Here is a 22,228-nt window from a genome sequence, read left to right on the forward strand (position 1 = left end):
GGTTTTTGAATGCGTTCATGTTTACTTGTACTTGTTACAATAGAACTCTTTGTTACATTTGCCGCAAGGTTAAATAATAAGCTGTCATGACAAAAACGAAAATGGGACAAGGGTTTATGGTGTTTGGTCAGTGACGTGCCGAATAGCACTGGGAAACTGTACCATGCTTGAGAAAATGTGGCAATTTGAAATTAGATTTGTTGCCCGGTGCAAAATTTTGTGAGTGGCTAATGCACCAATCAATCAACTAATATAGGACATAGATCCCTGTCTCCCGTCAAATGCTAAATGTGAATTGAAATATTGATGTTTTAAGTAAAGATACTCTTGAAGAATTAAAATAGCTAAAGCTAACCGTGAAACTTATTCAAGGTATGCTCTCTCTAGGGTTAAGAATTTTACTGTTTCCAAATGAATGTGAATCTGAGTTTTCTTTCAAGAATTGATTATTGCTCTCTGTATATCATCTCACAAAAATGCTGGCTTCATCGGGATGCTATTAAAGAAGTTTATGAAAAGATTATAAACGTGTATACTCCTTACATACAGGTGTCTGTATGCATGCACGATAATGAAAATGGCTATATTTAGTTTATAATTATCTTCCACATACCACTTTATAACTTTATGGCATGAATCAATCTACAGGTTGAAATGGCCAAGAGATACGAGGATTTCGAGCTTTTTTCAAACACCTCTCATCCACAATCAGGACTTATTAAGGCAAGGGACTATTGCTGATTACTCATTTTTTACATTCATTCCATTTAAAGTTCTACGTTTATTCTAACTTATTTGTTTCAATTTAGAAAGAAGTTCTGAAGTCCAGGAATAAGGAGCTGGTCCAACTCTTTGACTATGCTATTGGCATCCATCATGCTGGGATGTTGCGTGTTGACAGAGGACTGACTGAGCGGCTCTTCTCTGGTGGACTTTTAAAGGTATGATGGCACACTATCCAACTGACTGCTCTCAGATTTTCATTGGCATCTTTCTCTGAAAGTTTTTCCTGTATTTTAGGTCCTTGTTTGCACAGCAACTTTGGCATGGGGAGTAAATCTGCCAGCTCATACAGTTGTGATTAAGGTTGTGGAGTGTGTTATCTTTATGATTTATCATGTAACCATCATCTATGCTCTCTGTCTTTCATGTCTATTCTGGTATAAGAGCCACTATTGTCACTGTACTGTATGCTCATCCAATCTCCTGAAAAAGGTTCATTGCAACAGTTCACTTTGAATTTTAATGTCACTGTTAGGAAGTCCTCTATATCTTTCTCCTCTCCCTCTACCACTGAACTCTCTCCTGCCTCCCGGAACAACTGTTTTTTCTTTTTTCTATTATGAGAATGGGGAGAACTCAATTTTATAAATTCACCAACTTCGTTTTGTCATCTACTCAAGCAATTGTTGCTCAATATTTTTTCGGGTTAGTGTTTACATTCAATTTTTCTTTAATTCATACCTAAAACATATCAGGGGAGTATATGTGTTTGCCAGTGGAGGGAGTATGAAACCTGTAGTCAGCACTATTGCCCAATTCTCTTATGAGGTGTTCATGGTGATCAAAATGGAATTCCAGTCTCTTCTGAAACGTGTGTGCACTGTTTAAACGAGTCAAAATGATTTTGCTCAAAATTTGTTACACAAGGAACTATGTCGAGTCGGAAACTATCTCCTTTATGTTTATAATGGATTCTTTATTGCGTGATTGACTTTCAAGTTTTTTGATTTTTGAAAAAGACTTTCAAATTTTTAGGTAAATAGAAAAGATATAATTTTTATATCGTATATGTTCGATTAAATTGGTCTCAATCCTACTTATGTAAATTGTATTTTTGTGTTCTTTTTGTTTGGTGTGAATCGTATTTTTTTAAATTGTTTTTGAACAAGTTAATTGTAATTCGTTTACACAGGAATGTACTTCTCATATTAACCAAGAAATAATATTTTTCTATAAAATTTGGTATCCATCTTGAAGACACCTTTGCATGTATATCTTATCTTTCGAAGGCCCAATGCCACTGAATTGTTTGCCTATATTGGCCCTTGGTCTTTATGACTGCGAGTCTTAACACAAAGTTTGAATCATATTCCTTTTATAGTGGTTTCTCATCAGTTTCACAGTTAACTACCAATTCGGATACACTGAAATGGCGAAGAAACCTTTGATGCATATGTTATCTTTTGGATGTCAATACTCCATTTTATTGTTTACTTAGATTGACTATTGGTCCATAAATCTTTGCTCAAACACATCAGTTCCGTACTTATTTTCTAGCTGGAATAATGTCCACAGAAGCCTACGATGTGTTTCTTACAATCATTTCCCAATTAGATGTTACCTTTGGTCATTAATTAGAGTAGTCGTGGAGAGAATTGGTGTAGCTTACAGCAGGATACTTTAAGGAAGCCTATTTAACTCAATGAAGCCAGTCTTTTCCTACTTGTTTCAAGATTTACGTGGTATTTAATTACCCCATGCTATTCCTTAGAGTTCATTAAATTTGAAGTCTTTATGTTTCTTAATACATTTTAGAATTTCACATTTGTTTTCTTCATATATTTCGGAATTTCACATTTGTTGCCCAACTTTTTCAATATTGAACTTCATCACATCGATCAATCATTTCTGCAAGACTTGGGTATTTGATTCAATTATTATGTGTTATACATCAATGATTTTCACTTGGTTTCTTGTGATGTTTATGCCTGTAAGATCTCCAGGGAACACAAATATATGACCCAAAGGCTGGTGGGTGGAGAGATCTGGGCATGCTTGATGTTATGCAGGTAAGAGGGCTTGCTGGTTTTTCCATCTGATTATATTTTGCATGGTGCGGCCACTTATGAGATCAAAATTCTTCTACAGATATTTGGGCGTGCTGGGAGGCCGCAGTTCGATAAAAGTGGTGAAGGAATTATAATCACAAGCCATGACAAACTAGCTTATTATTTGCGACTTTTGACCAGTCAACTTCCCATCGAGAGTCAGGTATATTTTTATCTGGCTTCTTTTCTACCCCGTCCTTGCTTTATGGCAAGTAATATTTAATTATTATAGTACAAGAAATTTTACTGGATAGAAAATGCTGGAGTTATTCGGATTTGTTAGATTCAATATTAGGATAAACTGATGATACTTTATTAAGCTGAGAAAATAATTTAGTCGAGTAAAAAAAACCATTTAACCCTGCGGTGGTGATTTTAAGTGTCAATTCTTGCAGTATGTTGATAAAATAACGGTGACATTTTATGATTAAACATCCATTTTATACATGGAATCTCATTAGAATTGATGTTACGTCCAAGTCAAATTAGTTTCACATCCTTGTATGTTTAAATAGGAGAAGAATAAGGAGCTTTTGTTGCCATTTACAGTTAGCGATATCTTAATCATCGTCATAAAAATCGTCCAGTTATCCTATTGTTCAGTATAATTTTATTCTGAGGCGGATTCCCCTCTGCCAATCATAGTTGTCCGCTAAGAAAGAAGATATAATTTGGTGTCAGATTAGTTATTCTTATGTTTGGTCAAGCGGTGCAAACCCATTTTGAGAGTGATTTCTTTGTTTATGATGATGTTGTCATCTACTGATTCAGAGTATATCCCATAAGATTTGGATCAAGTCTCTTGCTGCATTTTCCTTTTCTTCAAAGTCTCTTGCACGATTTTCTCTTTTCAGACAAGGGTGATTTTTTTTACAAAACAATATTATGTATTATGGAGGATTTTTGTCTCTGGACTTCAGAAAATCTTCACCCATCCAGGTTGTTTTGGAAGAGGATTTAAAAGCGCTTTTTGTTACATGTTTGCCTCGTGTATCATTTAAAGCAGCAGACCTTGGATCTGAAATGATTTTGCTTTTACGCTCATACCTTCCCTTCTACATAAAATTTAAATGTTTGGACAAGAGTGAGATATTTAACAAAATTCACAGTTAGGAAGCTGGGAAGGCTTACTTATTCTTTTGTAATTTAGTTTTATGCCATAATTGCATTATGTTCAACTTATACTTGATAATCAATATGCTCAGATTATTTTCCTTGTTCTTATTCCTTCATTGCAGTTTATTAATTCCTTAAAAGATAATTTAAATGCGGAGGTGGCACTAGGCACTGTAACAAATGTTAAAGAAGCCTGTGCTTGGCTTGGGTATACATATCTTTTCATAAGGATGAAAATGAATCCTTTGGCATATGGCATTGGATGGGATGAGGTATCTTCTAGACTTGTGTTAGTGTTTTAAGTTTTATTTTTTACTGTTATTATGAACATAGTTGCTGTGCTGCCGTTGTGGTGAAAATGTCATGTAATTTTTTCTTCATTCCTACCCTACTTGAAATGTGGAAATTTAATGTTGGCATTGCTTTTTGATGTCTTGGGAAAATATTTTGGGACAATTTGCTAAAGATTGGATGCAAGACTCCATTAAAAATGTGATGCATGCTTGATATTTTATTTGAAGGAGATATTGTTGGTTATTGATGTGATTTAATATATATTATAATGGTGTGTGAGATATTTGAAAATTTTAAAATGCAGTGTCTTGGATGATTTAAAAATAAAATTTATTTGGACTTCGAACTATGGATTATTGTTTAATCGGTAAATAACTGTGAAAAATGACTAAATTGATACATATTTACTCAATGAATAAAAATCACTAAGGTACATGAACTGTCGACAATTATTAAAGTGATGCATAACAATCGGTAGTTATTAAATTTATTTAAGAATAATTGAAATCGATTAAATTGATATGTAGCGTATGAAATTGGTTAACTTCAATTTGATGAGATATTTTACCTTCTAAGAGTGAAAATAGACTAATTTAACACTAATAATTAAATTTAATTTAAAATAAATAAAAAGAACAAGAATATGCCTATTTTTTTTATAAGAAACGAAATTTTATTAATAATAGTATAAGAAAGAGTACATGAGTGGACTAGTAGTCCACCGTCATAATGAGAAAGACAATATCGATGATATCTTAATGATACACATAATCACAATCTCTTAATAAATCTAATATGGAGCAATTCTTAAAGTCTTCATGAGTGGTGATCCACATTGCAATAATTAAAATAATGATACACATAATCCCATTCACGGTAACAAATGTTAAAAGAATATGCCTCTTAAGCGTAAATACATCAAGTACATGCCATATTTGATTTTTTCTTTAATTTTTAAAATGTATAAAATTGATATTCTTCATTGGTTATTCTATGTAATTGTTAAAATTTAAATAATAAAAAAAATGTATTCTCATTTGAAGAAAATAAAGCCAATTATAATACTCAATTTGAAATGCATTTATCCATTTAATCAATTTCCATATTTCATGTAATAAACTGATAATTACTCATAATCTGTGTGTAACTCTCATATCAGTTATAGTTCATTTATTTGTTTGATTTTAATTTGAGTCACAAGTAAACATGTATCGATTGAATTATTTTCAGTAGTTTTTGTACCGATTCGAAATAACTGAATAGTTGTATGTTAAAATAAATTTTGTTGTATTGTTTAATATAAGGTCATTTTGGAAATCATGAAAAGTTGCTCTAAAAGCAATTATTATGGTGGGAAATATGAAACTGAATTGAAAAGTTTTCGGTAAATTATGTTGGAGAATGTGATACATGTTTGTAAAAAAATGAAAATTATGCCTTCTCCGTTCAAACACAAAATATTATGCCTTGAAAAATCTTGAACATAAATCTTCTTCATCTCCTGGGCGTAGTTTTATACGTTGGTTGTTATTAATTATTAATAAGGAATACTACCTGTTATGGATAACAGGATTAGAATATCTATGATCATTCGATAATACGATCTCTTTTTATGTTCTTGGAGTGCCAAGGCATATTTCTGAACATCGTGACCGACTTGAATCTTATACCTAAAGTTGCTTAGGGAAACCCCCCTGCTCTATCCATCTGTATTTATATCCATAACTTTATCTACAGTATAATTCTGCTTATGCATGTGTGTTGGTCTTTGTATGTATATTTGTGTGCTAGGATTAAAATTGTGGAATACAATTGATAGGTACTTGCTGATCCTTCGCTGAGTCTAAAGCAAAGATCTCTGGTCTCTGATTCTGCACGTGCTCTTGATAAGGCAAAAATGATGCGCTTCGATGAGAAGAGTGGAAATTTTTATTGTACCGAGCTTGGTCGTATAGCAAGCCACTTTTATATCCAATACTCTAGTGTTGAAACTTATAATGAAATGTTGAAACGCCACATGAGTGATAGCGAGGTAATTGATGATTGATCACAAATTTACATTTTCGGTGCCTATGCTCTATGGTCAGTGTTATCAATGTATTTATCATTGTTTCTCACGTAAATAGGTTTCTCCTGTGCAACACATAAAAATATGTGTTTTTCAGCTTTCTTTTTAAGTTTTGAATGGTATAGGGAGGAAAGTTCAGGAAGTGCTCAATACTAACCACACTACAGTGATTGTTGTTTTATCTCTTTAACTTAGAATCTCTGTAGCTACTAAGTTAATAATTAAGGGCATACGCAATGGTATTTTGTACATTGTAATAAAACAAAACAAAAAATATTTGAGGTGAAATGGGTAAGCAGTTGTTAAGCATAACCAATCTAAACTGGCAGTGAAGTTATATAATGCAGTATTTCTATACATACCTGTACACATGAAATATGGAAGTTACCTATGGGATCAATGCTATAACATTCTAAAAGTGATTCTATCACAATTGCTTGTACATAATATTGAACATCTCATGTTGTTGAATTAAGATAAAGCTTAGACTAGTGTGTGGTAATTGTTGGTAGTTGGAAAGATCTTCAGTTTCTTAGTTTCAGAAAGTGACATTGCTTTAATTGTTTCTGGCAGTGACAAGTGATTGCTTGAAGTCTGGCTTTTTAATGTAGCTTAACCTGAAGGTGTATGTAGTATTTTGGAATTTTCTTGGCTTTCAAGTTTACCACTGGGTTTTTGGCTGTGAGCTGTTAGTCTAGAATTTTACCACCGTAGATAATCTTTCTTGATTAACTGAATGGAAAAGGTTTAAAGGTTTTAGAGTTGATCTATCAATATTGATCTTGTGATGGGAAAAAGTAGAGCTCATTCATTTTAAACATTTTTACTCACTGTGTCCTGGCATTGTATTTTTCAAAAATCGCATAAGAGGTGTGTAGGGACTGCAGTGCATGTTATTTAGAGATGTAAGCACCATTACTGATGCACCGTTTACAAATATTGAATTATCTGGCAGCGCTATTGTTTCTGACAGTTGACATATTAGTAGACTCTTTCATAGATGTGTGTCAGGATATTATATATCAATTGACAACTTTCTATTTTATTTCATCTTCTTACAGGTGATCGACATGATTGCCCATTCTTCTGAATTTGAAAATATTGTTGTTCGAGAGGAGGAACAAAATGAGCTTGAATTGATGACTCGCAAATGTCCTTTAGAAGTTAAGGGTGGTCCATCAAATAAACATGGGAAAGTTTCGATTCTTATACAGGTTTCATGCTGATCTTTGACTGGTAATAAATGTAGTTTTTGCAGAATTAGACATTGTTATCTGACGCTATTGACTTGCTTTTGTTGAGCAGTTGTACATATCCAGGGGTTCAATCGATACTTTCTCACTAGTTTCGGATGCAGCATATATTAGTTCAAGCTTGGCTCGTGTTATGCGGGCCTTATTTGAGATTTGTTTGTGTAGAGGGTGGAGTGAGATGTCTTCTTTCATGTTAGAGTACTGCAAGGCCGTGGATCGTCAAATTTGGCCCCACCAACATCCTCTCAGACAATTTGACAAAGATATTTCTGTGGAAGTATGTTGCAATTGATTGTTTGGCTGATATTTGTTGTAAAATTAAATTAGTTTCTAAATCATTATTGTTTTACATTCTATGTCAGATTCTAAGGAAGCTTGAGGAAAGAGAAGTGGACCTAGATCGCCTATATGAGATGCAGGAGAAAGACATAGGAGCTTTGATTCGCTATGCTCCTGGAGGGAAGGTATTTCTTCAGTTACTTGTTATTTAGGAGATATTCAATTGTTTTGTTGGTTTCCTGATGATAAAATTTGTTTTGGTTTCTTGTATATTCAAGTTGGTCAAACAATACTTGGGATATTTCCCAATGGTCCAGTTATTTGCTACCGTTAGTCCAATCACAAGAACTGTTCTGAAGGTAAGGACTAGTTGGTTGTACTTTCTTTTTCTTTTTTTCTCCTGCAACTGAAATTTTTTGTAGCTTTTGAATTGTCTTAAGAAACAAGTTATTTTCTGTTAGGTTGATTTGATTATTACCCCTGAGTTTGTCTGGAAAGATCGGTTTCATGGTACTGTACAACGCTGGTGGATTTTAGTGGAGGTATGTTTTTTCTAAATTTTTCCTAAGTTTAAAGGAGTTCTCATTCTTTTTTCTATAGATGGCAAATTGCATGATGGAATCTGCCAACTAGGACATATGAAAGACTGAAAGCAAATAATGAGTGACGAGGACTTGTCTTGACAAAATTTCGTCCGAACTTAACTTGATTGCTTAGAGAAGTTACTTTATGAGAGGAGAAAAATGTTCAGCTGTCTGACAGAATGAATTTTCTAGACTGCATGTTCTGTATGGCTCTATATATATTCAAGTTTATATTTTACTTTAATGAGAACAGATAAAATAAGCATTAGCCTTGTACGCACATGTGTCATTTGTATTGTTAATGGTCTTGGAACTGAGAACCAGTATATGTCCAAGTCAGTATATTTTATTTTTGGTCATATCTTTCATTAGATTTGTGGTTTTTTAAGTCTTGTTGTACCATGCATGAAAATAGTAATGGCACAAATGCTAATCTTAAACAAGTGTGGCAGTACCTAAATTTCTGTGAACTTTATCTCTAGCTAATGGTCTTTATTTTTAGTACGTGTAAATAATTTATGGAGTGCCAACCTCTTCAAACTGCGTTCTTGAATCCACCAAGCCTCCTGATTTCTAAATATTGTGATGCTAATATTCATTTGAGAATACACTAGAAATGTTCACGATTAAATGAAATGAAAATCTAATTTACTGCATCAAGCGAAGACTTCATAGGTAGTACTTAATTTGCATGCAGATAGTGATTCGTGAATAACATGGTGAGAGATATGTAATCTGGTAGTTTGATTTGTTTTGGTTAATAAATGTTCATGCTGGACAGTGTGCTTGATTCACGTGTTACTTGTAGTTATGCAGTCAATTAATTCTCTTGAGGAAGATCTGTGTTTTTCTATCTGTTGCATGTGCGCGTAGATAGCAAATATCTGCTAGATAATCTTAGGAGGTAATAAAGACATACGTGACGATTGCATTAGAAATTGAAGTTTTAAGGGTGATATAAGTTTTTGTTGAATTTCTGTCGGAAAGCCGTTGTGAGAGATCTGTAATAGTTTAATAAGATGTGAACCCACCAAATACAAGAGCAGATAAAAGAGGATCCAGTTGTGTTTCATCTATTAGAATTAGAATTCTGGCAGCCTCTTTGTACTGCTCAATGAATTAATTATGCATGTTAATTTGCTATATTCTCGATTCCTTGTATGTCAATGTTTGAATTTAATTTTCCCAATTGAAATGTAGTCAATCAGTTAGCCCATTGATGGAACTGTTGTCTCTCATGGCTCATTTATGTTTCAAGTCACAGTGGTTCTGTGAGAGTGGATAAAAAAGAATACTCGAAAAATTGGAACACGATACAATGTTTGGCTATATTGCCTTCCTCCAGAATTGAATTAATGATCATTTGTTTCTTTTTGTAGGATTCTGAGAATGATCATATATATCACTCAGAGCTCTTTTCATTAACAAAGCGCATGGCCAAAGGGGAACCTCAGAAACTATCTTTCACAGTTCCTATCTTTGAGCCACACCCTCCTCAGTACATCATTCGTGCAATTTCCGATTCGTGGTTGCATGCAGAGGCTTTCTACATTATATCAATCCAGAACCTTGCACTGCCAGAGGTTGACTTATGAATAAATGCTGTGTTTTCTCTTGTGGTGGAATTAACCATTTCTGAGTTTTGTACAACTAATCATTATACTTTCCTCAGGCACATACTACTCATACCGAACTCCTTGATCTGAAACCCCTTCCTGTGACCGCACTTAGCTGTAGAACCTATGAAGCATTGTATGACTTTTCACACTTTAACCCCATACAGACGCAGGTTTTGATTAATTTTTATTTTGTTACTTTTTCCTTTTCTTGATATCCAAAATTCTCTATCTGATATGCATTCACAAGTTTATTGACTCTGAGGCGGTGTTTCGGTTATCTTGACAGGCTTTCCATGTGCTGTATCACACAGATCAAAATGTTCTTTTGGGAGCTCCAACAGGAAGTGGTAAAACCATATCAGCTGAGCTTGCTATGCTTCATCTGTTTAATACTCAACCGGATATGAAGGTACTTTTTTGTTTCCTCACGCTAATTTGGCATCATAATTTTCCTTTTCACTCTGCGATTTCTGCAAATTGCTTTTGGCATATTAATGGGTATTTGCCAAACTTTATTTGCTTAATCATTACATTGGTTTGTCAGCTCAAATCTTTTGAGTGGGCTTTATGTGTAAACTGGACCAATAAATTTCCTGCATTGCGTTCTAAACCACCATGTTATTTTCCTACTAGTTCCCAAAGGGCTGTTGAATCTGTTAACAATAGATTTTGACGTTTAAAACTCAGTCTGTTGTTTATCCTGCGGCTATTTCATGCCCATTGACATGGATTTGTAAAGTTATGATGTATCCATGTTTACCCAATCATAGGATTAAATTTTGTTGGCCTCGAGTATCCATTATTTCTACTAAATAATGTAGTTTCCCCAGAGCTCAATGTCCATCCGCGAGGCAGATGTGTCTGGTCTATCTGTATTAGCTTCGACGATCATGACTTTACTTGGGTTGTTGTAATGACATTAGTTTTGTTAGTAAGCTGTTAGATATAGCAATGTTAGTATCAATGTTTGAATGATATTTTAATATGCTGGGAGAATATGCATATGGAATCAATTTTGAAAATGATTCGACATCAAAGTTGCGAACTAACGAAGGCTGTTGTTTTTAATAATTGATGTGATCATGTTCCCCCATAGAAATTTTATGAACAGCAAACCAAAATATCCAGAATGGCGAAAAATTCTGAAGTTCTTATGTTTGTTCACGCGCATGCACACAAGAAAAGCTTCAGTCATTGGTTGTAATGACACATTTATTAAGGAAGCGAGGCACACTAGGACACACATGAGCTCTGTAGCGTAGATTCACGAGTTAATTAATTGAGGATTAAATCAGATTATTGATTTGTGCAGAAAATTATGTAATAGCACTGTCTAATAGGAACAGTCCAAAGCATTACACAATAATAAACCAAGTATTCATTGCTAATATGCATGTAGTTGAATGTTACATTGGGTTACACTTGAAGTATACAATCCTTGCATTTGAGGCTTGTTTGAAACACATCTTAATTCGTCGATGCTTACCTAGATGCTACGTGATAATAAACCAAATGCATTACTGAACATGCACATATAATAAACCAAATGCATTACTGAACATGCACATATGGATGAATGTTACATTTTATTACCTTAATGTATACAATCCTTGCATTTGAGGCTTGTTTAAAACGTATCTTAATTCTTCAAGGTGCACCTAGACTAGATGTGTGCTTCATGGTCAAGGTTTGTGCCTCACTGTAACACCGAGCCTCAACATGGCTTGAGGTGTAAGATCTATGCATAACCTATCACCTTATCAGCTCTTATTAACTCTGATGAGGCATCTACACAGTCTTCCCTTTGGGACTTTTTTTGGTCATGAATCCTTTTTTCTATTATTGAATCCTAGTGTCTGGTTTAACTGTGATTATGCATATTTATGATGAGGTGCTAATCGAAGATTCCATAATTAAGTTTTTCAGTAATTTATACAGTAAAATGAGTAAACATGAGGTTGGGGGAGAGAGCATTGAAGGAGTGGAGTCCGATTGATGGTGAGGCTGGAAACGAGTTGAAGAAATCTTTTTCAGACGAGGAGATTAAAAAAGCGTTGTTTGAAAGTGATGGTTCGAAGGCTCTAGGTCCAAATGGTTTTACAATGACATTTTTTCAAGAGTGTTGAGATATTGTCAAAGATGATTTTGTGAAGGTGTTCAATGAATTTTTTGAGGGAGGTGTTGTAAATGGTATCACCAATGAAACATATATGCTTAATACCAAATAAACAAGATGCGGGCAAGGTTAAGGATTTTAGGCCAATCAGTTTGACAACTAGCCTGTATAAGATTATTTGCTGAAGTCTTATCGAAAATATTGAAGGAAGTTTTAAGTACAACCGTAACAGAGAATCAATGCGCTTTCATTGAAAGAAGGGTGACAAATTCTTGGTTGTTTTATAGCCAATGAAATGGTGGAGGAGATGAAATACAAAAAGAAGAAAGGGTGTGTGTTTAAGGTTGACTTTGAGAAAGCTTATGATAACGGGAATTGGAGTTTTTTAGAATTTATTTTACAAAAGAAAGGGTTTGGAGATAAATAGAGGAAGTGGATTAAGGGTTGCCTCTCGACTATTTCTTTTTCAGTCATCATAAATGGTAGGCCGATGGGCAAATTAAAGGGGGAGAAAGGTCTAAGGCAAGAGGATCCTTTTTTCCCTTCCCGTTTAATCATGTGGTAGATGTGTTGGATAGATTGGTGGATAAGGCGAAGGCAATGAACGAGATCCGGGGAATGGAAGTTGGTAGTGAGAAAGTTGAGGTATCACATATTCAATTTGCGGATGACACTTTGTATTTTTTATTGAGAGTGAGAATCATATGCGGCTTTTGTTGGAGATTTTGAATTAATTCTGTCAAATATCGGGATTAAAGATCAGTTTGGAAAAATATGCACCGTTGGGAATAATTGTATAGAATTAGAAATAGTGGGGCTGGCTATAAAGATTGGGTGTAGGAGGGAGTAGTGGCCTATTAAATATATAGGGTTTACATGAGGGGATAATCCAATGAAAACTGAATTTTGGGAACCCATAGTGTCTAAGATGTCGAAGTTGGATTTTGGGAGGATAGGTGGGTGGGTGAGTTGTCTTTTCCAAGAGTGTTTTCCTCATTTTTTTCTTCTATCATCGTCTATTAATAAACCGATTAACCATTTCTATTCCGTCAGTGATATTCAAGGTAGTTCAACAATTCAGTGGGATATGCGGTTCAGAAGATGGTTAAATAACATCGAGTAGGGAGAGTTCAGCACTCTTTTAGGAGTATTAGACACAGTTAGGTTGTGTGTGGGGACTGGGGACGTTCGGGTTTGGTTAGGGGAGTCCTCCGGTGTTTTTTCTGTTACTTCTCTTTATTCTTCCCTTCTTCCCGATTAATAATTTTCCTTTTTTCCCCTACTTCTCTAACATCTGGCAAGTGCCAATCCCACTTAAGGTTCAGGTTTTTTCTTGGATAGTGGCTTTGGGAAAATTGCAGATTTGTGATAATTTGCAGAAACGACGGCCGGGTCATACTTTAAGTCCTCAATGGTGTAGCTTATGCAAGGAAAACGAGGAAAATCAATATCATCTTTTGTTACATTGTTCTTTTACGACTCGTATTTGGATCAAAGGTATGCAACAATTGGGCTTCGAGTGGACTTTTCAAGCAGATCGAAAGACATGTTTCTCATGGAGCCGTGATTTCTCAATGAGAAGGGCCTTAGGAATCTTTGGTTCATCATTGTTTATTGTATTTTTTGGTCGACATGGATGGAGCGCAACAGTAGAATTTCACTGACAAAGAGGACTCGTGGGAGGATTTATGGGAAAAGATCAAATTCAGAGTAGCGAGTTGGACGATTAACATACCACAATTTCAGCATATGCTCATATCGGACCTAGTTAGGGATTGGAGTTTTATTTAGATTGTAGTTTACTGATTGTTGTGGTGTCTGCCTTAGGAATTTTTGGTTCATCATTGTTCATTGTATTTTTTGGTCGACATGGATGGAGCTCAACAGTAGAATTTTCACTGACAAAGAGGACTCGTGGGAGGATTTATGGGAAAAGATCAAATTCAGAGTAGCGAGTTGGACGATTAACATACCACAGTTTCAGCATATGCTCATATCGGACCTAGTTAACGATTGGAGTTTTATTTGTTACTAAAGAGATTGTAGTTTACTGATTGTTGTGGTGTCTTGTGGATCGCTCATCCACTAGCTTTGTAAATCTAATTATTATTATAATAAAATCATAGTTTCCGATCAAAAAAAAAAGAAAGCTTTTTTTTATCAAGTAGGCGATTAAGTTTGATTTCGGCGGTGTTGAATGCTCTTCCAATGTGTTTCATGTCTCTTTTTAGGGTACCAAAAGGTGTAACAAAGGTTATGGAGAAGATTATGAGGGATTTTTTATGGGATGGAGTTGATGGAGATTTGCATTGTCATTTGGTCGCGTGGGAGCAGGTTTGTAAACCGAAAGATAGAGGGGGACTGGGTATTGAGAACATTTGTTAGAGGAATAAGACACTTATGGGGAAATGGTGGTGGAGAGACTATGTCAAGGGGGCGCCGTTATGGAAGAAAGTTATTATGAACAAATATGGGATGCATGATAATGGATGAGATGTGGGTTTAGCAAGGAACATTACATTTAAAACTCCCTGGAAATTATTTCTCGTACTTAACCGACTTCTCATCAACTGGTGAGGATAGTGGCTAAAGAGGAAATCTCAGTAGATTTTGAAAGGATAAGTGGTTGGGAGAGTCATCTTTTAAAGAACATTACCCAGCATTATTCCAGATCTCTTTGCTTCATAACAAGCCTTTTATCCGTTTCAGTTCAAGAGGAAATAGATCGGTTAAATTCTTCGTTATCATGGGTTTTACATTTCGGAAGGGATTTGAGTGATGGGGAAGTGAGTGAGTTGAGTTGAGTTCTTTGTTAGGGGTTTTAGATAATGTTAGGTTGAATGTGAAAGGTTCTCTTTTGAATCTTTCTACGAATCATTCTTTCCGATCAGTGTTTTTCTTTTTTTTCCCCTCATTTTCAATTTATTTGGAAAGAACCGATCTCACACAAAGTTCAAGCATTCTGTGTGGATTGTCGCTCTGGGTAAATTGCCAACTTGCGACATGTTGCAAAAAATGGCCTAATTGTGCACTATGTCCGAATTGGTGTCTTTTGCCTGAAATAGAAAGATTTATTTATGCATTGTCCGTTCACGAATTGTATTTAGTCGGAAGCTCTAGAGAAGTTGGGTTTGGTGTGGGTTGCTCCGAGATCAGCATGTTAAATGTTTGTCTTAGATATTGATCGTGATCTTGGTAAGAAAGGAATTACTCGCATGACAGTCCATTGTATCTGTTGGTCAATCTGGATAGAGCCGAATAGCAGGATCTTCGACAATGTAGCAGAGTCGATTGATGAATGTTGGGAAAAGATTAGGTTTAGGGTTGTCGTTCGGACGAGGAAGCACTCATATTTTAAGCATTTCTCGATTTCAGATTTAGTTTGGGATTGAGGCTTTATTTGTTGTTGATGTAACAAGAGCTTATTTAGTTGTTGCGAGAATGCATGTTATCTATATAGCGTTTCTTATTAAAAAATGCATATTTTGGTAAAATGTCACAGTTCATATGGTTGTTTTGATTGTATAGATGATTTAGTTGTTGCGAGAATGCAGGTTATCTATATAGCACCTTTAAAGGCTCTTGTTCGAGAAAGAATGAATGATTGGAGGAAGCGTCTTGTTTCCAAACTTGGAAAACATATGGTGAGATATTTTATTTATTTATTTATTTTTCCTTTTCATCTCTGCACAGTTATACCAAACATGATTAGCCTATTGTGATTTTTTATCAGGTTGAGATGACTGGTGATTATACCCCAGATTTGACAGCTCTTTTATCTACAGACATCATAATATCTACTCCCGAAAAGTGGGATGGCATCAGTCGTAACTGGCACAGTCGAGGTTATGTCAAGAAGGTGGACCATTTGTTTTTTGTTGGCTGTTGTTTTGTAGGCAAAATATTCTCTCTTAATCTCCGGAGGAATTATTTCTTGCATAGAAACTCTAGGTTTAATTGTCTGAGTTCTGAACTATGTCCTGTGTTATCTCTCGCTAGTGCTTCCAGAATTTGTCCTTTAAGATAGATTATGCAGTGAATTTACCTTGAAGTGTTCACATTGTGTTGAGATCTGAAGTTTCCATCGATTAAGTATTGAGAAATCTGTTTTCAGGTTGGGCTCATGATATTGGATGAGATTCACTTGCTTGGTGCTGATCGTGGACCCATACTGGAGGTATGGACCTTTCACTACTTCAATATATTCCCAATATTCGTTGAGATAACAATTGAAGTCTGAGTTAATAACGTATGAGCTTTAGTTTGCATGTTTGATTTCAAACATAAGCTGTCTTGACTAGTGCAAGATTATGATTCAGGCAAAGCCAGTGCACTAGCTTGTATAAACCCAATGGTAACAGGGTTTACAATTTGCACAAATTGCAGCTCTATATCTGAATATATAGATTTATATTCTGCCTTTTTAAGATGTTCACACCAAATTTCTTGTAGCATGCTGAAGTCACGTGACCCGTATTTCTGCTAACAGGTTATTGTCTCCCGGATGAGATATATATCATCACAGACAGATCGTCCGGTTCGATTTGTTGGCCTTTCAACAGCATTGGCAAATGCACAGTAAGATTTCCATGCTCTAAGTTTACTTGATTTCCTTTTTCTATGTGTGCGATGTTATTCATTAACCATTTAATTTCCATTACGATTTATTTTTGGCAGTGTTCCTTAAGCATATATATGCATTTTTAAAAAAATTGTTAGAGACTATGCAATCCAGTGGCATGCATCTTTAACATCACTTGCTTTTATTTTATCCACTATATTCTACAGAGTTACAGATTAAAAAACAACATATCAATTTGACCGGCTTGTTCTTTAAAAGTATTACTGCTAAGCCACCGACAGCCACCGTCTAGCAGGTCCCTTCCATTCTCAGTTTTTCCGCAACATTTGAAAAACAAAACTAACATAGCTGTTAAGGTGTGGACTTCGGCCGTACGTGCCTCAGTGAACAATCCTGGCCCCATTGCAAAGATGTTGCCTGCCTTCTACGTTGTGTGTGCCTTTGCATTCATTTTCCGTTCTTCCTAATAATTTTCTTGCCGATTTACTTCTCCATTGCTTTCTTCATCTGTTTTGTTTTTACTGCTGAAATCAGTTATCAGCTACTGAAATTTTAGACGTATATGATGGTTTGTATTCATATGTTTTACATATTCTTTTGTCTTGTATGTAACATCTTCCTTTAAAAATTCTTATAATTTTTCACATATTCGTATCGTAACGCATCTTTCAGCCACCTCACTTCATTAATGCATTCTTTTTACGATGGGCACTGAAAAACAACCCAATCACGGTGATGAATGTTTGTCGGATGTTATAATTTTTCGTTTGATAGATTTTGCTTAGAGTGGTTGATTTTATTCCTTTTAACCAGATTTGATTAGGCCAGTCCTCTGTATGAATCATTGTATCATCGAGTTGAAGTATAATGAGACCTCATTTTATCCTATGTACTCTTGTTTCATGGTACAGAGACGCCATTTCTGGTGCCTCAAATCATCCAAAATAATAAAAAAAAAGAGAAATTTCAGGAATAAAAATGGTTGGAACCCAGAGAATTCAGAGCTATGGGCCTTGGGAATCAAAGAACGCTAGGCTAATGGCTTGGTTCATCAATTCAATGGAACCAAGCTGTAGAAGATCTGTTTTGCAGAACTGTCAATAGCATGATGGCTTCAAATTGGATTCTGATGTAGAAAACATGCCCCCGGTGTTTGGTACGAAATGATTGAATGTATATCCAATGAATTTAGAGTTAGATTGTTCGGTTCGAAAATATTCCCCGCCATTCTTGAGACATTTGCTGAAATTCGAAGGGAGGATAGCCGAAACAAATAGCATAGAATTCCACGTTTTTTTAAACAACGCAAAGAGGGCATTGTCTTTATTTTATGGGTGAGAATCATGATGGTGATCATGAAAAATCTAATTGTTTCTACTTAATGGATTTGATGGTGATGGTAAAAAATGTCGCTGCTTCTGCACATTGCGAGGAAGGAGTTATGATGTTCCAACGTCAGTGGCCTTATGATAGTGCTTTTGGTGTTGTATGGTTGAGGAAAGTGGTTGGAGTTCGAGGTAGTTTGGTAAACATTATATCATATCATTTGGAGAAATACCCTATATGAGTGGTTAATGAATGAACTGCACATCCAAAATCATATTAATTTCAATCTGGTATCTTAATCCCAACAACCACTTTAGTGATCTCTTCATCACCTTTGTCTTCGTGGCCTGTTCTAACAGTTTCATTTTCATAGTTGGTCTTTTTTCTTCGCTGGCGCCGTAAGTTGTCATCATTTGGCTGCAGTATTCTATATTGTCTTCCCTGGTGAAGCATCATAAGCTTTTGTTATCATTGCAACTCGCAATCTAGATTAAACATTTACCATTGATACCTTTGCACCTGGCTGATTCTTTGCCATACGGTCCACAACAGTGGTTTCTTGTGGAACTCTGACCATTTTATTGTTCAGTTTCTATCTCAAAATTATCTGCTACATGTTAGATTTCATCTGTTCCTTTGTCTTAAACTCAAATTTTCGTATTCATTTGTTCTTTTTACTGCTCATTGATGTTGTCACATGTGTTGCTATCACTTTTGGAGTTTTCTAATGCCTATCATGCTTTGTTGACATCCGTTGTGGTGTCATGCATTCTCTTTCTCCATAGTTCAGTGCGCCGTTGTTCCCATTATGTAATTTTCTCTGCTTCGGAGAAGACCAGTGTTATTACCACTTGGTTGCACCATCTGTGTTGGTTGAGTATATAATAAAAATTGCACTTTCATATGAGATATTAGCAACTGTGTGGCTGTCAGTGGACCAGTCACCAGTTTATTGATGATCAATTATACTCGGTCAGGCTCTTTACCTTTTATTGTGTTAACCAAGTTCGTTCCAACTTAGAGAAAGAAAAAAGAGAAGTTTAAATGGAACGATTTTAACCTTTGTTTCTAAATGCGTGTAAAAATTGGTTCATACCTATTATGATGAGGTCGCAGCTGTAATCACAGCTTTTTTGGCTGTTGAAACTGATAGTTGCTGCTTTTGCAGGTGTTTTTTGGATATTGATAATATTTTTGTACCATTTTCAACGTGACAATTTTTTTAGTTGATATATTGGTGTTGATACTGTTGTGGCCATCAAGCATTGCTGTTTGCACTCTTCTGGTTGTTGAGGTCCATGCTGTTTGCACTGTTTGTGATCCTTTGTTGCTGCATTCAAATCTTGTCCAATAGCGTTAGCAAGGCTTCGAGCACTACACTTCGAGGTAGCGAGTGCTATCGTCGCTATCAACGCAATAGAGTTTGAGGCGATAACGTCGCTATAGGAAAGAAAGATGTAGGACATTTTTTTAAAATAATGCAGAATTTTTTTAGGCCCATTTTGCACAATTTTTTAAGCTCGATAATATATGAAATCGACTCTTCTTATCCTTTTTCTAATTCAGTCTTCTACATTTCTCCCAATCAACCCTTACATAAAACCTATCATTCTCCACTGTTTCTCCTCTTTTGTTACTTGTGACTCGCCTAACATCGGGCTGTCGGCCGCCGGACTTACCTCACGTCGTAGCCAGGTAAATAGGAACATCTACACACCTACACCTAGAGGAAGCTCGAAGGCGACATCTACACCTACAGAAGCTCGAAGACCGCCACATCTAAGTCTAGAGGGAAAAGGTCAGTAGGAACATTTACTACACTTAATCTTGTAGATGAAGAGGATGAATTCGACTTTGATGAAGAAGTGAGGAAATGAATGATGCCGAGCACTATGCAATTTGAAACGAAGAAGATGGTCTCGATTTTGATGAAGAAGATGAAGATGAATTTTAGATTATGTTTTTCTAGTTTTCGAATTAAGGTTTTATATGCTTTGAACTTATATATTTATTATTTAATCCTGAGCAATTGAAAATATGTTGGCATGTTATATATTATATATTTATATACTTGTGGAGCTTTACTTTCAAAAGCCCTCGCTATGTTATTCGCTATGCGTTATAGCCACGAGCAAGCTTTACGTTGTGGGCCGTTACGCGCGATTGACAATTATGCTATCGAGGCCTCGCTATCTGTGTATTATGCTTGGACCATATGATGTCTTTGCTAGACTAAAATAGGGTTATCATGGTAAATATATTCCTCATGAAATTTTTTTAGACACTAAGTGAAGGTTGGGTATACCGATATAAATTCTTTTGAGTGACGTTACTTTCACCAAACAAAAGTTCGTACTGGTTCAGCGGGGGAATTTATGTGCAATGAAGAAATTATATTAGATTGGCTTCTGTCATTCTTCTAGGGATTTGCTAGAGGGCACTTTCTTTTTTGTCAGGTATTTGGTTGCATCACAAATGGCATTCTCAAGGAGTTCACATAAATATAAGTTGAACTGAACCCTGTAGTCTTGAAACATGATCTCGTAACATTCATACCGATACTCTGCTTTCCTATTCTGTCATTTTATTATTGTTCTTTTGTTTTTTATTCTTGATTCAGTGATTTAGCTGATTGGCTGGGTGTTGAAGAAAATGGTCTTTTCAATTTTAAGCCTAGTGTTAGACCTGTTCCTCTTGAAGTTCATATACAGGTAATGCCTCCCCTCTCCCAACGTGTTCTTAATATAACTGCTGGCAACTGCTGCTGAGGTTTCTGAAGAGGATTTACAATCCTTACTGTTTTGTTGTATTTGAGTTGATATAAACTTGCTTATCTGCAACTATAAGTGTGAGATTATCTTCATTTACTGTATTGTCCTTACTGTTAGCCTATAAATTCTTTATTTAATTTTCTTGAGGACCATGAGCCGATCTATTTTATGCCATCAATATCTAAGTTTGAACACTCAATCTGAATTGGAAGATATTTTAAATTAAGAGTTAGCAAGTCTGTACGACTAGGAAGATTAGTTTTCAAAAGAATATGTTTGAGCCTCGTGAAGATTTCTCCTGCTTTTGTTATTTACCACCATCCACATAAAAAATATCGAAGTTGATGCATTTCTATTTGAAAAGATTGTGTAGTGGCAACTAAATATGATAAGTTGATTCCTCATTTACATATCATACAAATCAGAGGTCATTTCTATTGATTGAGTAAATCAATTTCCAGTAATTGAAGGGGTGTAGATACAGAAAATGGTCTCTTCTTATTCTCAAATGTGGGTTGTGTTAAATTAAATAATTTTCCTTATATTTCAGTTCTAGGTATTAGTTTGACCAATAGTTGGAGGTTTTTTACTTATTGTTCATTACTTGTAGAATGGATGAGTGACAAAGGATGACTGGATTAATTTCTGTGGTTATAATATGCTTTGACTTTATTCATCAGGGATATCCTGGGAAGTATTACTGTCCAAGAATGAATAGCATGAATAAGCCCACATATGCTGCTATATGTACACATTCACCCATAAAACCAGTTCTTATATTTGTTTCATCACGTCGCCAGACAAGACTGACTGCACTTGACCTTATTCAGGTTAGGATTATTGTTATGTCGAATTTATGTACTCATTGAAGCAACTTAATTTATTATGCTTTTCTGTAATTGAAGTTTGCAGCTTCAGATGAGCGCCCAAGACAGTTCCTGGCTATACCTGAAGAAGCACTTCAGATGATACTTTCTCAAGTTGCTGATCAGAATCTCAGGCATACTCTGCAGTTTGGCATTGGGTTGCACCATGCTGGGCTGAATGATAAAGACAGATCTCTTGTTGAGGAACTTTTTGCAAACAACAAAATTCAGGCAATTATTTCTCACCTACGCATAGCTTTCCGTGCATGGGAGGAAACAATCATTTGAAGTCCTATAATTATTTGACCTAACCTTTTAATGATGACATTTTCTCATCTCCAATATTCTCCAGGTGTTGGTTTGCACCAGTACATTAGCATGGGGTGTGAACCTTCCAGCTCATTTAGTTGTTATAAAGGTCAGTTGAAACTTCTGAACAGTTTGCTTCAGCTTTTATCAAACGTTAAAATTTTACTGGTATTCTGTTTGGTTCATCCACAGCCTACAATAACAGACCTACTCT

The 22,228-nt window shown here is 35.4% G+C and overlaps 1 protein-coding gene across 1 annotated transcript in view; it reads left to right on the forward strand.

Moving 5' to 3' along the window:
* Positions 1 to 22,228, forward strand: part of LOC142553271 (DExH-box ATP-dependent RNA helicase DExH14) — a 40,015-nt gene that overhangs the window by 11,982 nt on the left and 5,805 nt on the right. The window contains exons 16-38 of the mRNA XM_075663406.1: positions 649 to 723; positions 810 to 941; positions 1,021 to 1,086; positions 2,727 to 2,792; positions 2,872 to 2,994; positions 4,070 to 4,219; positions 6,061 to 6,273; positions 7,371 to 7,523; positions 7,615 to 7,839; positions 7,925 to 8,026; positions 8,120 to 8,200; positions 8,303 to 8,383; positions 9,805 to 10,008; positions 10,098 to 10,214; positions 10,331 to 10,453; positions 15,715 to 15,804; positions 15,894 to 16,019; positions 16,275 to 16,337; positions 16,650 to 16,738; positions 20,689 to 20,779; positions 21,520 to 21,669; positions 21,745 to 21,936; positions 22,058 to 22,123. Coding sequence (XP_075519521.1) covers positions 649 to 723; positions 810 to 941; positions 1,021 to 1,086; positions 2,727 to 2,792; positions 2,872 to 2,994; positions 4,070 to 4,219; positions 6,061 to 6,273; positions 7,371 to 7,523; positions 7,615 to 7,839; positions 7,925 to 8,026; positions 8,120 to 8,200; positions 8,303 to 8,383; positions 9,805 to 10,008; positions 10,098 to 10,214; positions 10,331 to 10,453; positions 15,715 to 15,804; positions 15,894 to 16,019; positions 16,275 to 16,337; positions 16,650 to 16,738; positions 20,689 to 20,779; positions 21,520 to 21,669; positions 21,745 to 21,936; positions 22,058 to 22,123 — 2,778 coding nt within the window. The remainder of the gene's footprint in view (positions 1 to 648; positions 724 to 809; positions 942 to 1,020; positions 1,087 to 2,726; positions 2,793 to 2,871; positions 2,995 to 4,069; positions 4,220 to 6,060; positions 6,274 to 7,370; positions 7,524 to 7,614; positions 7,840 to 7,924; positions 8,027 to 8,119; positions 8,201 to 8,302; positions 8,384 to 9,804; positions 10,009 to 10,097; positions 10,215 to 10,330; positions 10,454 to 15,714; positions 15,805 to 15,893; positions 16,020 to 16,274; positions 16,338 to 16,649; positions 16,739 to 20,688; positions 20,780 to 21,519; positions 21,670 to 21,744; positions 21,937 to 22,057; positions 22,124 to 22,228) is intronic.

The sequence above is a fragment of the Primulina tabacum genome, chromosome 8, assembly GCF_025594145.1.
Source record: "Primulina tabacum isolate GXHZ01 chromosome 8, ASM2559414v2, whole genome shotgun sequence".
Taxonomy (NCBI): domain Eukaryota; kingdom Viridiplantae; phylum Streptophyta; class Magnoliopsida; order Lamiales; family Gesneriaceae; genus Primulina; species Primulina tabacum.